At 42.6% G+C, this 18,143-nt stretch overlaps 1 protein-coding gene across 7 annotated transcripts in view; it reads left to right on the plus strand.

Annotated features, from left to right (window-relative positions):
- Fry (FRY microtubule binding protein) overlaps nt 1–18,143 on the plus strand; it is a 472,955-nt gene that overhangs the window by 290,867 nt on the left and 163,945 nt on the right. For all 7 annotated transcript variants that reach the window (XM_045154946.1, XM_045154947.1, XM_045154942.1 and 4 more), the window contains 4 exons: nt 3,258–3,426; nt 5,603–5,695; nt 5,785–5,883; nt 7,755–7,856. In XM_045154946.1, coding sequence (XP_045010881.1) covers nt 3,258–3,426; nt 5,603–5,695; nt 5,785–5,883; nt 7,755–7,856 — 463 coding nt within the window. The remainder of the gene's footprint in view (nt 1–3,257; nt 3,427–5,602; nt 5,696–5,784; nt 5,884–7,754; nt 7,857–18,143) is intronic.

Raw genomic sequence — 18,143 nt, forward strand, 5'->3', positions numbered from 1 at the left:
TATATATTTAATGAAATATATATATGTATATTAAAGATATATACATATATCTTTAATTTTTTGCTAGTTTCCTCACCTGAAAAATTAAGACATAATTTTATAGTCTGTAATATATTTTTTGGTTTTCTTTGTAAAGCAAATGCAACTGATATTTTCTATTCCGCAGTATTTAAGAAATGTCAGAAATGTTAAAAGGGACCAGTTAATAATGTGGCCTAGAAAGTGGATGTTTCATAGGAATCCACAAAATACCACACAGATCAGGAATAAAGCCTGAAATATCCTTAACTATGCCACGACCCCTTAGAGAATACTTTATCCAAATATTTAGATGTCTTGAGGCTATTGATATTTTTTGTTTATTGACTTCTTGAAACCTTTTTGTTAAGAAACACATGTATAAATATAAAGGAAAATCTGTAAATCATAAAATCCAATAAAGTGCCGCCCTGCACTGCTGCTTGTAACAGGATATATATATGTCTACTTCTTCCGTTGTGTGCTCTGCTGTCTCCGCTCTGAAGCAAGGTTTTCCAAACTCCTGAGACTTTTATAAGTTTAGCTTTTATAATCACCATCACCCTTCCTCAATTAGGATAATTGACCTATGTAACCCATGTAGGAACTTCAGGCTAACAGACTCAGGAAGCCAAAAAACAATGAGTCCTAGAATGTTTTGTTTCTTTTCTTTCCTTTAATTAATAGTCAAACCAGCCATTGGGCTGAAGTGGTTTGGATGGTTTTCATATTTACATTCTTTACCCGTAGGTACTTTGAAGATCTGTTCCTGCTTTATAGCCTCTTTACCTTAGATCTATTCTTTAAAAAAAAAAAATACAAATGGCATTACTTTTGCTATAATCAGTATTATTGTGCTTTCAAACAAGACAAATAGTTTACGTTCCTTTGAAAATGGGACTGCACTCTTTGTATGTGTTTCGCATTCATCAGATCCCATTGTAAAATTCCGTGCGTGGGGTAGACAGCTAATTCATCTCTCTTGTTTGTTGTTACAGCCCTGGGGGGCACATGCACGATCTTGCGTATTCTAGGCAAGTCTGTACACAGAGCTACTGCGCCAGTCATTGGTTCTTTGAGCCAAGGTCTTGCAGTGTAGCCCAGGCTGACCTCAAACTCATGATCCTCCTGTCTCTGCCTCCTGAATATAGGGATCACAGGTATGTGCCACCACACCCAGCTTCATCTTTGCCTTTTAAAAATGACTTGAGGCCTGGAAAGATGGTCTAGTGGTTAAGGTACTTGCTTGCAAAGCCTAAGGACCCAGGTTCAATTCCCTAGTACCCATATAAAGCCAGATGCTCAAAATGGTGCATGTATGTGGACTTCATTTGCAGTGGCTGGAGGCCCCGGTGCGCCCATTCTCTGTTTGTCTCTCTTCTCTCTGTCTCTCTCTCTCTCTTTCTCTCTGCTTGCAAATAAATAAATAAATTTATTTTTTAAATGATTTGAATTTTCCCATGACTGGATTGGCCTTCAACAAAAATATATTTGTCCATCGTCATTAACCTAAAATTATACAAGAACAAGAAAACTTTGGCAGTGGAAATTAGAGTATTTGGGGCACTATTTAGAAAACAAATACAAAGATTATTTTCTGTCACTGTCGGAAACAGCCAAGCCTCATATGCCATTATGCACACACCGACCACTGAATAGGCTTCTCAAATCTATGCCTTGTGAGCAGCTTGCAGCCTGGGATAGCTATGAATGTGCCCCACAAAAAAAAAAAAATTAATTAATAAAAAATATTATATGGTCTGGAGAGATGGCTTAGTGGCTAAGCGCTTGCCTGTGAAGGCTAAGGACCCTGGTTCGAGGCTCGATTCCCCAGAACCCACATTAGCCAGATGCATAAGGGGACGCATGCATCTGGAGTTCATTTGCAGTGGCTGGAAGCCCTGGCGCGCCCATTCCCTCTCTCTCTCTCTCTCTCTCTCTCTCTCTCTCTCTTGCTCGCTCTCTCTCTCTCTCTCTGTCACTCTCAAATAAATAAATAAAAATAAAATAATTTTTTAAAACATTATAATTTTTTCTTCAGTTTGTTTATTGCAACTCAATCACGCTGTTTCCAAGTGTGCATTTGCAGAGAGAAATGAAACCGTTGTGTCAGTGTCCGAGGGTTGGACACTCCCAGTAGACCTTGGTTTCTGCAAGTACTTTGAAAGTAGCTAAGGGTGAAGAGCGGGAGGGTCATTTGTCTTGTTGGTGTGCTCAGTTTAAGACCTAAGCCAGGGGGGTGTGGGGGTGCATGCCTTTAATGCCAGCACTAGGGCGGCTGAGGTAGGAGGATCTCCTCGTGTTTGAGGCTACATAATGAATTCCAGGTCAGCTTTGGCTAGAACAAGACCCTACCTTGGGGAAAAAAAAAAAAAGAAAAAAAAGCTAAACCAGCCAGGCGTGGTGGTGCACACCTTTAATCCCAGCACTCGGGAGGCAGAGGTAGGAGGATTGCCATGAGTTTGAGGCCACCCTGAGACTACATAGCAAATTCCAGGTCAGCCTGGGCCAGAGTGAGACCTTACCTTGAAAAACCAAAAAAAAAAAAAAAAAAAAAAAAAAAGCCATAGTAAGAGAAGAGTTCAAAGACAATACCAGAGCTGCTGCCTGTTGTGAAGATGTGGAGCACATTGATGAACAAGCAGGGACAGGGCTCTAACAAATCCGAGTCCTGATGATATGACAGTCTTTGTACCTCACCTTGTTCCGGGACACTGAGTCACACAGAGATAGCACCAGAGAGAGAGAGAGAGAGAGAGAGAGAGGAGAAGCAGAAAATTTATTCATGTCAACATGGACTTGGGGGAATAACTTCCTAATCATGACTGAGCTCTGATGGCTCAGAGTGTTTATAGACAGTGTGGCAGGCAGTCTGACGTCATCTTGAATTCTTTACGCTATTGGTGGGTTGCAAGTTTCTAAGGTTACGCGATTTGGAGCTACAAACGGAAAATTCCTTAGCACTCGGCGCGTGATAAGAAAGTACAAATGTGGAAGGGAGAGCTGTTTGTTCAGGGGTTGCTTGTGCCTGTGGGTGTGCAAGCAGAGTGCAGCTGCATCGACGGGGAGGAGGCTCAGTGTCATGCTGCCTCCGTGTGTTGTAGAGTCTCATCCGGGCCTGGTTTCTCCGTGAAATTTCTTCTAGCACAGCCTGAGCCGAGAGGCCCTCTCACTGGGCCAGGGTCTTGCAAGACACCTTCCTGCCCGAGGCTGGGCCAATCATTTTGTTCTCTTCTTAGGTTCCCTGCTGTCAAGAAGAAATTTATGGCCGAGCTGAAAGAATTGCGGCACAAAGAGCAGAACCCGTATGTGGTACAGAGCATCATCAGCTTGATCATGGGGATGAAATTCTTCCGGATTAAGATGTATCCCGTGGAGGACTTCGAGGCGTCACTTCAGTTTATGCAGGTAGAGTTCCTACGAAGGAGCCTAAGCTGGTCGTGATGCAGCTGGAATATGGGAACCCTTGCAGGCAGTACCCAACTTAGGAAGGTTCGACCTACAATGGTCCACCTTTACGATGCTATCAGGCGTAAACATGGAGTAGCCACAATATTTCACATGTTTTACAAAGTGTTTGCAGTACGGACAATTGAACCCAGAGCCTTGTTCATGCTAAGCAAGCACCCTGCCAATGAGCTAAATCCCTAGCCTTTACTTTTGTTTTGTTTTGAGCACTAGAGAGATGGCCTACATTCATTTCCACAGCACCTGCTCTCATCAGGAGAGTCTAGACACCCCTCAGTGGACCATGCTGCTGAGGGGGGATCATGCAGTTTAAGTGTGTTGTAGTTATCTACATATTACTGGGACAAAACACCCAAACAGAAACAGCCAATGGGGGAAAGGGTTTCTTTTATCTTATAGGCTCGGGGGGGGGAAGCTTCATGATGGCAGGGAAAGGACGGTAGAGATCTCTGCTTGCCAGGGCAGAAGAAAGAAAGCAACAAGTGTGAGCTGAACTCTGACACACCTCCTCCAGCAAGACTCCTCCTCCTAAACCACCACCAGCTGGGGACCAAGCATTCAAACCACAAGTTTATGGGGGACATCTGATTCAAACCAGCACAAAATTTCCATTTATACTACTTTCAATTTATGATTTATTGTGACAAAACGCAATCAAGGGCCATTTGCACTTAAATATATATATATATATATATATATATATATATATATATATATATATATATATATATATGTGTGTGTGTGTGTGTGTGTGTGTATGTATGTATGTATGTTAGTATGTATATATATAATCTTACCTTCACAGTAATTCATAGAGTGTCTCCAGGCCACAAGGCCACCAAAATAGAACTTCATTTTTAACTTCTATACCATCTTTGCTGTTGAGGGTACAACATAATTTCCTGGTTTTGATCTTTTTTTCATCTCTTTCACCCATTGATACATGTTGATCTATGAATATAGAACTTCCTAGGGTCGTACCACCCAGCCTAGCCTGAGTTCGTGACAGACAGAAGACCTTCGGGAGTCTTTTTGCTAGTCTTCCCAGTGGTAACTCTAAGGGCAAGAGCTAATCAACATGTCATCAGCACAGGCAGTGTTGGACTCCTAATGAAAACAGAACCTCACAGAGGCCATAGGAAGTTGCTAACAGAAGGCCTGGAAGGGATGGAGAGAGAGCTCAGTGCTTGCATGTAAAGTTCATGGCCCCAGTTCGATTCCTCATGACCCACACAAAGCCAACATGCAAAGCGGCCCATAGCATGGAGTTTGTTTCCAATTGGAGGAGGCCCGCCCTTCCCTCCCTTCCTTCCTTCCTTCCTTCCTTCCTTCCTTCCTTCCTTCCTTCCTTCCTTCCTTCCTTCCTTCTTTCCTTCCTCTATCTCTCCCTCTCTCTCTCAAATAAATAAATAAACATATTAAATTTTAAAAAGGAAGGCCTGGAAGGAGAGAAGGACCAATTTTCCTATAGAATGAGTCCCTGGCAACCAAAATATATCCCCTCATTAGGCAGTAGCTTTATAGGCAAAGACATCCTGCCTGAACAGTCGATTCCAAAGGTTTCCTTGTCTGGGGTGAAGGGAAGCCTTCCAGACTTGCTTAAGAAATGACCCAAATAATAAACAAGCCTCAAATGTCAGGCTGAGTAAGTAAACAGCTCTGTACCCAAGGCTGTGAGGCACAGGACCTCTTGTAAGTTCCTTGCCCCTCTGCTCCTGTTTCTGTCCCTAGGGATCTGTGTTTGTACACCAGTCAAGGGCCCAGGGCCCCACACAGAGTAAGTGATCAATAGAAATTCATCGGGAATGAATACTTGAAATTTAGAGGATGCCTGTGTACTTACAGTTTATAGATGATTCGACCTTTCAGAAGAGCGAATTGAAATAAAAGTGGGAGAGGGAAAAGAAAACAAGTCTTGTGAAATGTCCTTAGGTCCCTGACAAACATTGAGACCCTGTCGAAATATTTGAATCCAGTGATTTTGTTTTTAACAATGAATGACAGACTGTGCTATGTTGGTGCATAGGGCTGAATTAAGAGCTATTATTTATTTAAATATATTTCACTTGACATTTCAATGTATGTTCCCTCCCTGTGTTCTTTTTCTACTCCCTAGGAATGTGCACATTATTTCCTGGAGGTCAAAGACAAAGACATCAAACACGCTTTGGCTGGGCTTTTTGTTGAAATCCTTGTCCCCGTGGCTGCTGTGAGATACATTTTCATTTCTAAGTACTTCGGGTTGGGTCACTGGCTCAATTCCATAGCAGAATATTCACATGTGTGTGTCTGTTTCAGGCTGTAAAAAATGAAGTCAATGTCCCCTGCCTTCGAAACTTCGTGGAAAGTCTCTATGATACCACACTGGAACTTTCTTCTCGAAAGAAGCATTCCTTGGTTAGTAACTATGAGACCACCCCAAATACAGTCAAAGTTGCAGACTCAAATTCCTAGGTAGAAATTTACTTGAAAGACATAAGGATTTCCCAGCTGGGAGATGACGCGAAATTCTCTTGAAAAGTCCTAACCGTTTCAAGCCCTCGAGCTTGCATTTAGCCCTGATACATGCATCGCAGTGAGATGAGGAGACTAGACAGAACCTCAAACAGCCCTTCTAGTCCTATAGCTTCAAGTAGTTATTTTTAAGATGAGCTTGATTTGCTTGTTGTTTCATTTTCTGAGATTTCCCAAATCAATAGGCTAAAGATTATAATAGCAATTTCTCTACTTAACCCCAGGAGCCTACATTGGCTAATTTCGAGCCGATACCCAGGATAAAACTTGAATGCTGGGCTAGAGGGATGGCTTAGCGGTTAAGGCACTTGCCTGCAAAGCTAAAAGACTCAGGTTCGATTCCCCAGGACCCACGTTAGCCACATGCACAAGGGGGCGCACATGTCTGGAGTTCGTTTGCAGTGGCTGGAGGCCATGGTGCGCCTATTCTCTATCTCTCTCTCACTCTTTCTCTGTCAAATAAATAAATTAATTAAATTAAAATACGTTTTTAAAAAACCTTGAACACAACAGGAAAGAGAGATGGGAAATAGTTGCCTACAGGCAAGGGTCTCGGAAAGCTAGGAGTAATTCTTGGGAAAACTACACGGAATCTCTTTAAGATGATGCCATCTGATGCCCAGCATGGTGAACAGAGCAATGGTTTATAACCTGGCAAGTAGTATGCCAGCTAGAGTTGCGGTCATCTGAAGGAAATAGATAGCTGATTGCACACCTGATCTCTACCAGGCTCCAAATCATGCATAGCACCCTCATGACCTGAACAGACACTCAGGGTTCTTTGGTTGGCTGTGGGGAGGAATTTGCTCACTTGCCTACATCCGGCATTCACTGTGACTAGTTGTACCCATTTAGGAACTGGTGTTAGAATTGCACCTTAAACCCTCTTAGAGTAAGTTCATACTGTAAAGAAAAATTAATGAATTGCGAAGCACCAAATCTCAACCACTGGCAATTGTCTCTTCTGAAAAAGAACCAGATCCACAGATAGGGCAGCTAAGATTCTTTTGTAAGTCTTCTGCCGCCTTTAAGGTGTGGCCACCTGAGCAGAGTGGTGTGTGCCTGTTCTCTGGGGGGCAGGGCTGCCCACTGGTTTTGCTATCCTCTCCAGTTGCTGTGGGAAAGTGGCCCAGCTAAGCAGGAAAATTACAGTAGCTCCTCTGTTTATTTGGTCGTAAGCAAATTCCTCCTGCGGTCAAATTTGTCTTGGTAGAGTTTACCAATGAAATAACATTTCTTTCAGGAATCTCCCTTAACTACAGGAAGATTACTTGTATAAATAAAAATATATATACACCTATCTCTAAGACCAGGACAAACCAGGAGATATTTATGAGTGAAAAAGCCAAATTCTATTTTCAAAAGTAATATAGCTTCATGTGTGTGCGTGTGTGTGTATGCATGCGCCTTTTTTTTTTCCTGGAGGTTGAGAAAGTGATCTGGCAAGGTGAGTTTGTTTTTAAAGTTAATAAGTGAAAACAAAGTTAGTGAATCAGTTTGCCTTCAGACTGTCCATGAAACATACATATGACTATACGTTAGCCACAGTTCTAGATGGTTCCTTCAAGCATTATCAGGAAGCAGTCACAAAATACTTGTCTGCTGGGCACCCAGGGGACCTGGCTGCGTTGCACGGCATTGTGTTTATTCTGGTCAGCAGGACCACAGGGGAGAGGGCGGTGGGGGACAGGGAATGGGTGTTTCCTGCTTTGTTAACCGGTCAGTAATCCTGGGCCTGGCTCCTTTCTTCTCAGGCCTTGTATCCCCTGGTGACCTGTCTGCTCTGTGTCAGCCAGAAACAGCTGTTCCTGAACAGGTGGCATGTTTTCCTCAACAACTGTCTGTCCAACCTTAAGGTCAGTGTCTGTCAGATCAACAAAAGACAGTCTATAAAAAGTTACAACTAGCTTTTTTTTTTTTTGAGACAAGGTGTTGCCCCAGGCTGACCTATAATTCACTGCTCCTGCCTTAGCTTCCCCAGTGCCGGGATTCCAGGTGTGTACTGCTTACAGTAAAAGCCGTAGGCAGGTGCAGGTGCTTCTGGCTAGAGATCAAAGAATTGACTACAGATGTGGGGATAATAAGTCTGATCCAATAAAGGTCACTTTAAAGATAGAATGAAAAATCACTTCATATCTATATACACCTGTAGATATGTGCATAGAGAAATATATACCTGTTGTCACATATTAATAAGTGATATGTAAATAAAACAATGATCGCACTGGGCTGACCTAAGCACGCCAGTAGATTTCAGACACTTTCCTATTCTTCACCATTTTCCCCCTGTCCCTTTCAGATTAGGCAAATATTTTGGAAACAAAAGCTCCATTCTGTGGAAAGGCTGACATAGCAGAGAACACTTAAAACATCCTGTCACTCATGTCTTTGATTATTTCGGGGGATTCTAACCCCATGACAGTGTCTATGTTACTGTTGTCCAGGTGGGCAGGAAGGTGCCACGCGGTGTGAGGAATAAAGTCATGGCCCTTGAGACCACGGAGCCTATAGTTAAGACATCTACTTGCCTGCAAAACCTAAAGACCCAGGTTCCATTCCTGAGTGCCCATGTAAGCCAAATGCACAAGGTGGTACATGTGTCTGGAGTTTGTGTGCAGTGGCCCTAGCATTTCCGTTCTCTCTATCTCTCTCTCTCCCTCAAGTAAATAAAAACATTTTTTTAAAAAATGGCTTTGGAATTTGAAATGAAAACATGTTTTCAGTTTTAGTAACAGATAGGACAACTGAACAAAAACCCTCTCCATCTAAGAGCAAATAGTGTGGTGATGCACGCCAGTAATCCAGCACTGGGGAAACCGAGGCAGGAGGATAACAAGTTTGAAGCCACCCTGAGCTACATAGCAAGACCATGTTTCAAAAAGCAGAACAGAGAGACTACATACTGAATTCCAGGTCAACCTGAGCTGGAGCAAGATCCTACCTTTAAAACAAAACAGAACAGCAGAACTGAACAGTAAAGTGGGATGCAGCCCTCACATCTGTTCTTGTTTGTGTCCAACACTGTGGTTCAGTTTCTTTGACAGGTTTGATATTTGTTACTTTTGACTTTTTTATTTTTTAATTTTTATTTTATTTGACAGAGAAAGAGGGAGGGAGAGAGAGAATGGGCATGCCAGAGCCTCCAGCCACTGCAGACGAACTCCAGATGCTTGTGCCCCCTTGTGCATCTGGCTAACGTGGGTCCTGGGGAAATGAACCTGGGTCCTTTGGCTTTGCAGGCAAATGCCTTAACTGCTAAACCATCTCTCCAGCCCTGCTGTTAACTTTTTTTAAAAAAAAGACTTACTTATGAAATCCTGTACGTGCTTCTACTTGTTGCCTTGTTTTGTAATTTTCTGAAGACACTTTAATTTGAGGTAGTTAAGATTAATTATATTATTTTGTCATTTACAATAATTATATGATAATTTCCAGGGAGCTGTTTTAAGTACCAACTATGTCCTGGCTCTGAAAGCTGATTGTGAAATCCAAAATTAGAATAATTCATTTTCTTCAAATTGGCAGTGAAATATAATCACAGTGGATAGAGAAGGAAGCTTTTAAGCGCTCTGAAAAATGAAATGTCTTTCAGGGTGATCAACTGTTATGTAATGGCCATGCTAAGGTGTTTTGTCTGAAGACAGCTCCATCTGTCATGTTTTCTGAAGTGCAGCCCTGTGCCCATCTTGTTATTTGGCTCACTTGTTATCCAGTAATTTTTAAAAGTTGTGTGGAAACAAAATGGTCATTTTGTTCAAAACAAACAGAATATCATTGAAAGTGCTTATGATGCAGCTTTCTGAATATATTATTTTTAATGTATCTAAAATTACAATATTTTGTACAATTTACAGCTTTTGTCAAAAGTACCAAACAAAATTTTTTTGGTCAAAATTAGTTTGGAAACACAGCAAAGCATGTTACTTTGGAACTTAATTATTTCAAAATCATAATACTTTTTGCGCGCTTAACAAAACCCACCAGAAGAAATAAAAGTTATAAACTGTCCCTGAAAGAAGTAGGTGCTTCCTTACACAAGCATTGCACACATTAGCATTTTTAATTTTAATTTATTTATTTGCATGCACACAGAGAGAGAGAGACAGAGACAGACAGAGAGAAAGAGACAGAATGGGTGCACCAGGGTCCCCATCAGCTGCAAATGAACTCCAGATGCATGCACCACTTTGTGCATCTGGCTTATGTGGGTACTGGGGAATCAAACCTCAGTTGTTAGGCTTTGCAGACAAGTGCCTTAACCACTGAGCCACCTCTCCAGCTCCTCATTAGAATTTTTTTTTTTGAAGTAGGGTCTCACTCTAGCTTAGCCTGGCCTGGAATTCGCTGTGTAGTCTCAGGGTGGCCTCGAACTCACCACAATCCTCCTACCTGTGCCTCCCAAGTGCTGGGATTAAAGGCATGTGCCAGTACACCGGGCACACATTAGAATTCTTCAAAATAAGACACAGTAAAGTGTGATCGAATATGTAGAGTCAGTGCTACAATGACTGAACCACATTCTGAACTTCAACTCAGTTCAGCAAGGGTGTGAAGTGCTGGGGACGAGGCTGGACATGGGGAAGATGGATAAGGCAACTGTGTTCAAAGTAGATTCAGCAGAGTCTCTGTCCTTGGAAAGCTTAGCAGTTTATTTGGTAGAAGTCATGTACTCATAAAGCATGGAAGAGGTGTTTGCTAAGCAACATAAAGGCAAGAAAATCCAAGCGCAGTGGTATGCACCCAGCACTGTGGAGGTGGAGACAGTGGGATTGCCAGCTCAAGGCCAGACTGTGTTACGTAGAGAGTTCCAGACCAGACTATGATACATTAGCAAGACCATAAATAAATAAATAAATGGATGAAAGACAGATCAATAGATTATTGAGACATAGATAGACAGACAGATGCAAGATTATTTTACTTTATGAGTAGTAAATTGTTAGAATCCACTACCCTTACCCCAAGGGTGAAGATCTTTGATGGTGATAAGCAGAATAAACTTATATATGTTTAGAACTTAACCCTGTAGGATTTTGAATTCGTTAAATGCCATTAATATATAAAACATGGTCCAAACCCCTCACACGTGCTCCAGACACACACACACACTCTTTCTCTCTCTGTGTCTGTCTGTCTGTCTCTCTCTCGCTCTCTCTTTCACACACACACACACACACACACACACACACACCCTCACTGGGTAGGAAAATCCCAAGAGAAAAACAACATGGCTTCAAAAGTAAATTTACCTTGAATACCTTCAGGATTTTATACCCCTTAGCACCAGCCATATTATTTGAAAGGGAGCCACCTGCCAGCGCTGACCCATATTCCTTTCACACAGTCCGCTGCCTTCCTTCCCTGTCCCCTGGATGGCTTGGGTTATAGTATCTGCATCATCTTGTCACTTTGGTGCCCATCGTTTCTGCAAAATGCCACAAGCAGAGCAGAGAGCTTTGAGCAGTCAGGTTCAAGGTCAACACTCTTTCAATGCAGTGCCTTGGCTTGTCCTCGGCACCTGCAGGATGCTTTGGGAACATAGACTTGAATTCTTTAATATTTATACTGAATTCACTTAGTCAACTGTATTCAGAAATATGCCCACTTTGAAGTCATGAGAAATTTCTGGCACTGTCTCAAGACATTTACATTTTGCAGAAACTTTTGGTCAGTGCTGACCAATTATTTTTTTTCTTTGATGCATTTTACATCAAAATCTGAGCATATTGCGCTGTGTAAAAAAAAAAAAAAATGACACATCACTTCATGCCTGCTGTATCAACAGCTAGCTCTGAAAAAAGGAAACGTACTTTGAGAGTTTAATAATACTTTCAAAATATGTTCTTTGCATTCATAATAACTATGCGTTCCTTTCTTATTCTTCCAAGCTAAATGTAATTGGGGGAGTTTGCAATTTTCTTTCCTTGTACAAAAGAGATAAGTATTCCAAGCCAGGCGTGGTGGCGCACGCCTTTAATCCCAGGACTCAGGAGGCAGAGGTAGGAGGATCGCCACGAGTTCGAGGCCACCCTGAGACTACATAGTGAATTCCAGGTCAGTGTGGGCTAGAGTGAGACCCGACCTCGAAAACCCAATAAATAAATAAATATTCTAGTGAGTCCCAGATTGTTTGAAAAATAAAAAGGAAAGAAAAGAAGGTTGGAAGTCAATAAATGCATTCATTGTATGGTTTGCAGTGGCTGGAAGCACTGGCACACCCATTCTTGCGCGCTCGCTCTCTCTCTCTCTCTCTCTCTCTCTCTCTCTCTCTGCCTCTTTCTCTCTCTTTCTGTCACTCTCAAATAAATAAATAAAAATGAATAAAAAGTTGTTTAAAAATAAAGCAAAGTGTAGCCAGATGTGGTAGTACACGCCTTGAATGCCAGTACTTGAGAGGCATTTAGGTAGGAGGATCACGGTGAGCTCAAGACCAGTCTGGGACTAGAGAGTTCCAGGTCTGCTGGGCTAGAGCAAAACCCTACCTCAAAAAAAAAAAAAAAAAATGCAAAATGTAAAGAAGGTGGGCATTTCATTGGGCATGCTGGCATGTCATATGAAATCACTGATGGGTGCCTAGGGGAGATCCATTGGGTTTCAGGAAGATCTACCCTACAGCCCACTGGTTTTTCTAAGTAACTTTATCAGCAAGCCTCATGGCCACTGTAAATACACCCATGTTAATTAGTAGGTAATTAATTCATGGAGACACAGACCAACATTTGAACTTGAAGCTGAAACCTTTGACCCAAATATGAGTGATGTGAGCATATGCCTAAAATGTTTTCACCCTGAAAACTTACATTGATGACTGATGACATTAGCTAATAAGGGAATGCAAAGGCTTATGAGGAAGACGTCCAAATAGAGGAGTCTAGTAGGTTCCAGGAGCATATCTAAGCAGCCTCTTTTTAGTTTTGGGCTGGAGTAGAACGTTTTAAATTCTTATTTATTTGTTTGTGTTTGTTTGTGTGTGCATGCACATGCACAAGTGTGCCACTGCCCACATGTGGAAGTCAGAGGACAGCGTCAAAATGTCTGTGCTTGGGCTGGAGAGATGGCTTAATGTTTAAGGCACTTGCCTGCAAAGCCAAAGGACCCAGGTTCAATTCCCAAGGACCCACATAAGCCAGATACACAAGGTGGCGCATGCATCTAGAGTTTGTTTGCAGTGGCTGAAGGCCCTGCTGTGTCCATTCTCTCTCTCACTACTTGCCTCTTTCTCTCTCTCCCTCTCTCTCTCTCAAATAAAAATAAATAAAATTTTTAAAAATATCTGTGCTCTTCATCTGCCTTCTTTGAGATAGTCTCTTGACAATGCACATGAACACCAGCCTAGCAGGCCTGTGATCTCTGGATTCCCCTAGCTTTGCCTCTCTTTGTCATAGGTGCTTTGGGATCACAGACACAAGGTAGCTCTTTGCATCTGGCTTTATATGGGTGCTAGAGAGGGTCAAACTTAGTTTACCATGGTTTTTGTTGTTGTTTGTTTGGGTTTTTCAAGGTAAGGTTTTGCTCTAGCCCAGGCTGACCTGGAATTCACTGTAGAGTCTCAGGGTAGCCTTGAACTCACGGCAATCCTCCTACCTCTGCCTCCCAAGTGCTGGGACTGTTTGGCAAGCAAGTTCCTTTAGTCAAGCCCTGGAATAGAAATTTTAATGCTGTGAATATACTGGGGCTAGATTACACAGATCAAATTCTGCCTTTTATTAGCTATGTGACCTTATGTAAGTTGGCTTCTCTGGGTCACTAATCTGTAAAATGAGAAAAATAAACCCTTCTCCATATATATTTCGATGAAAAATTAAGTTACTATGTATAACAGTATTGTCAGTCAGTGTTTCATCCCCATGACAAAATACCTTAGTTAAATAAGCTATAAGTGTATAGGTTTGCTTTGACTTATAGGTTTGGGGGTTCCAATGGATGACCAAGTGGCCCCTTTGCTGGGGGTGTCTGGCAAGGCAGTACATTACGATAGGAGTACATGGAAGGAAAAAACCATTCACCTCATTGCAAACAGTAAGAAGGATCCGGTTTCCATTGTCCCCTATGAGGGCCCCTCCCAGTGAATAAAGACCTCCCACTGTGCTCCACCTGATCAAGCCTCTATCTCCCAGTAGCTCCACAGGGAGCCTTTAACACATGGGCTTTGGGGTGACATTTACCCAAAGCACAGCAAACATGGCCGACAATGCCTGGTTTCACAAGCACGTGCATTCTGATTTCTGAGAAAAACGGTTCTTATGACAACAGAAGTCCCAGCCATCACTTACCAGCCTGAAGACTGGGCGATTCATTACACGTCTCTCAATTATAAAATTCTTCAACTGACGTGTTAGTTGAAAGAGCTTTTAAAATACCCAAAATGTCACATAAGTGCAAGACGGTGTTGACATCATATCACAGAGAACTGCTTTTCCCTGGGTTCTGTGTAAAGCAGTCTTCTTTGTATGTCTAGGTGTGCAGCTAGGTTTTTGGTCTTGTTGTCGTCATTGTTTTGGTTTTTTAACAAGAGAGAGAGAGAGAGAGAATTGGCACACCAGGGCCTCAGCCACTGCAGTCGAATGCCAGTTGCCTGCGCCACCTAGCGGCCATGTGCAACCTTGCACTTGCTTCACCTTTGTACATATGACTTACATGGGATCTGGAGAGTCGAACATGGGTCCTTAGGCTTTGCAGGCAAGCGCCTTAACCGCTAAGCCATCTCTCCAGCCCAGGACGGGGAACTTTAATGGAAAAAAAGAAGAAGTTGAAATTAAGACAGAAGAGAGAGTGGTGAGTGACTGAAACTACAGGTCTAAAGTCAACAGTCAGATTTTCAATGTGAGGTTAGTTAGGTGTATGAGAATTCAGAGGGAACCCTGTGCAAAGCTGAAACACAGCTAGATGTGCTACGAAAAGAACTTGATAAGGGAGAAGATATTTCCACTAGGATAGAAGCTCTCAAAAGGCAGGGCCATTGTCTCCCTTGTTTGATGGATTGCTGGTACGTAATGAAATGTATTCCTGGCAGGGAGAATGGCGCATGCCTTACGTGCACTCGCTCACTTGACTCCCCTACCACATCTGTGCGGTAGGGAGGATTGCCATCTGCATCTCTCAGGAAGGAAATGTCTGACCCCAAGAGAGATTAAAAAGCTTGTTCTTCAAGGCAGGCCATACAGCTGTTATGTTACAGAGTCAGGGTGGGCTCAAAGGCCCGTCTTCTGTTTGGAAGCAGCTTGGCCACTATGTACGTATACCAGAGACAGCTGCTGATTTGGAGCAATTGGAGGAAATGGATTCAGAATGCCTAAAATTTTTAAATGAAAAGAAATTTTAAATGCAACTTTACTAGTTTCCAGCTCCCTTTATCCAAAACATTTTACAAATTATCTCATTAACTTAGAAAAAAATCAAAACTTTGCATATAAATAAGTACTTCAAAAAGGCTGAGTTCTTTTTTTTTTCCCTGCACCTAGACAGCTAGTTTTAAAGTTTATATAGAGGGTTAAACATGCAAAAATGTTTGGGAAAACCCAAAAAATACAAAGATACTATAATACATTATGAGACCTTATTAATTAAGTTACTATAGTATTAGCACTTATTAGAACAATAGAAAAAAAGAAAATCACTAAAGACAGACTTAAATGCACATGGAAATTCAGACATTTAGAATAATGATCACAATAAAAAAGCTGGTTTTAGGGCTGGAGAGATGGCTTAGTGGTTAAGGTGTTTGCCTGCAAAGCCAAAGGACCCTGGTTCAATTCCCCAGTACCCACATAAACCAGATGCACAAGAGGACCCATGTATCTGGAGTTCATTTGCAGTGGCTGGAGGCCCTGACATGCCCATTCTCCTTCTCTATCTCTTATAAATAAATAAATAAAATGTATCTTAAAAAGCAGAAGTCTATCATCCCCAAAGAGGAAGAAAAGATGATTTAAATAAAAAGATGGTTTTAGACTATATAGACATAAGAAATTAAACTTCTCTAAATCTAAAAACTACTACTGTAATTGTTCCCATAGAATTCATTTCAGTGGCCCATCTTTCTGCAGTAAATAGTTCAAAGATAAAACTTACTCCACGATATTTTTAATCTATTATAAATTTGCCCTAAATGATCTATAGTGAGTAGAAAATGGGCAGAACTGTTATGGTAAGGTTGAGAAATAAAAAGGAAAGAGAAGTAAAGGCAAAATCCTACAAGAAGACTGACATCTAAATACTAATTCAGGGCTGGAGAGATGGCTTAGTGGTTAAGCGCTTGCCTGTGAAGCCTAAGGACCCCGGTTCAAGGCTCGGTTCCCCAGGTCCCACGTTAGCCAGATGCACAAGGGGGCGCACACATCTGGAGTTCGTTTGCAGAGGCTGGAAGTCCTGGTGCACCCATTCTCTCTCTCTCCCTCTATCTGTCTTTCTCTCTGTGTCTGTCATTCTCAAATAAATAAATAAACAAAATTTAAAAAAATATATTAAATACTATTTCATAAACTTTTATCTCCTACAGAATGATAAATTCTAATAGAGACCAGGAGTTGATACTGTCCTTTCCATTTAGAAGACCCACTACCTAAGTGGGAGCTGACTTTAATCAGAATTTAAAGAGGTGAGGGGCTAAGCTAGAGGTCTTTATGGATCTGGGGGCCCCCAGGAGCCCATGACTAATCTTACAACTTATTTGTTGCAAGCAGGGAGAGAATGGGCGCACCAGGGCCTTCTGCCACTGCAAGCAAACTCCAGGTGCATGTGCCGCTTTGTGCATTTGGCTTACGTGGGTGGTGGGCTTTGCAGGCAAGCACCTTAACCACTCATGAAACCATCTCTCCAGCCCCAATTGCATTTAATGTTTGCAGTGCTGGGGATGGAATTCAAGCCCTTTGCACACGTTAAACAGGTGCTTTACCACAGAGCTACACGCTAGGCAGATTTTAATGGGATGGGGTTTGGGGAGGAACAGAATAGGCTGAAAGGAAGAGAAGACATTCAACTCATCTCTGGAGGAGCAAGTGTTAACCTAGGAGAAAACCATGTGGGGAGGGAAGGGGCTTCCCAACATGAAAATGGAAGGAGCAGAACCAGCTAGAATAGGCCACGCCCACAGGTATTGCCTTGATCCTGCAGTCATTGAGAGGCGGCCACTGGATCTGTTCTAAACAGAGAGGATAGTGTCCAGTGTAAGAGAGTCGTCCCCCCACCTCCAGCAAGGGACCCCACTCAAGGAGATGAGGAGGTGGTTCCTGGGGCCAGGGCTTGAGCAGGGGAGGCTGTGTGGTAATCAAGACGACGCCGAGGTCACCAGATGCATGTGAGCAAAATCCACAAAATCGGTTACAAGGATGGAGTGAGCGCACCGGTGAGAAAGGAGGGCCATGCCCATCACACAGGAACCTGTATCCTCCTCTCTGCCTGGTTACCTGGCACCTAGATGCCACAGCTGTGACCCAGTGGGTCTAGCTGCCTCTGCTCCATTCCCCACACCGGACACGGAATGCCTGTCTGACGAATCTGGGTGACTCTCTCACCATCATGAGAAAACTGAGACGGTCATGGAGAGGCCATCATGTGACCCCACCAGCCTCTGCTCTTTCCCCTAGACTTGCGCTGGCTGTCCCCAAGTTCATGAGCTTCCTCCCCCCCCCCGACTTAGCTTCCATGTACTCATGTCCCCGACTGAAACACTCCCTCCCACCATCACTTACAGCTTTCATTTTTTAAAAAAAATTATTTATTTGTTTGACAGAAAGGCAGATAGAGAGAATGGGCACACCAGAGCCTCTAGCCACCTCAAACAAACTCCAGATGCATGTGCCACCTTGTGCATCTGGCTTACCACGTGGGTACTGGAGAATTGAACCTGGGGCCTTGGGCTTTGCAGGCAACTGCCTTGACCAATAAGCTATCACTCCAGCCCCTCATTTACAGCTTTCAAAGTTTCTCGTGCCTAATGTGGCCACTCACATATTTGTTAAATGATGAATGAATGAATGAATACATTTACAGTGTATTTGGGTTTTTAGCTGCTCCTGGAAACCTTTCCTGACTATTGAGTTTGCCCTTCTATACCCCAGTGCCCATCTCTGCCAGCTTTTCACTCTTCTGCTGTTGACTATAGTCTCCTCCACCTCATCTTAAGGAACAGGACCCATTTTCTC

This window comes from Jaculus jaculus, chromosome 7 (assembly GCF_020740685.1).
Source record: "Jaculus jaculus isolate mJacJac1 chromosome 7, mJacJac1.mat.Y.cur, whole genome shotgun sequence".
NCBI lineage: Eukaryota > Metazoa > Chordata > Mammalia > Rodentia > Dipodidae > Jaculus > Jaculus jaculus.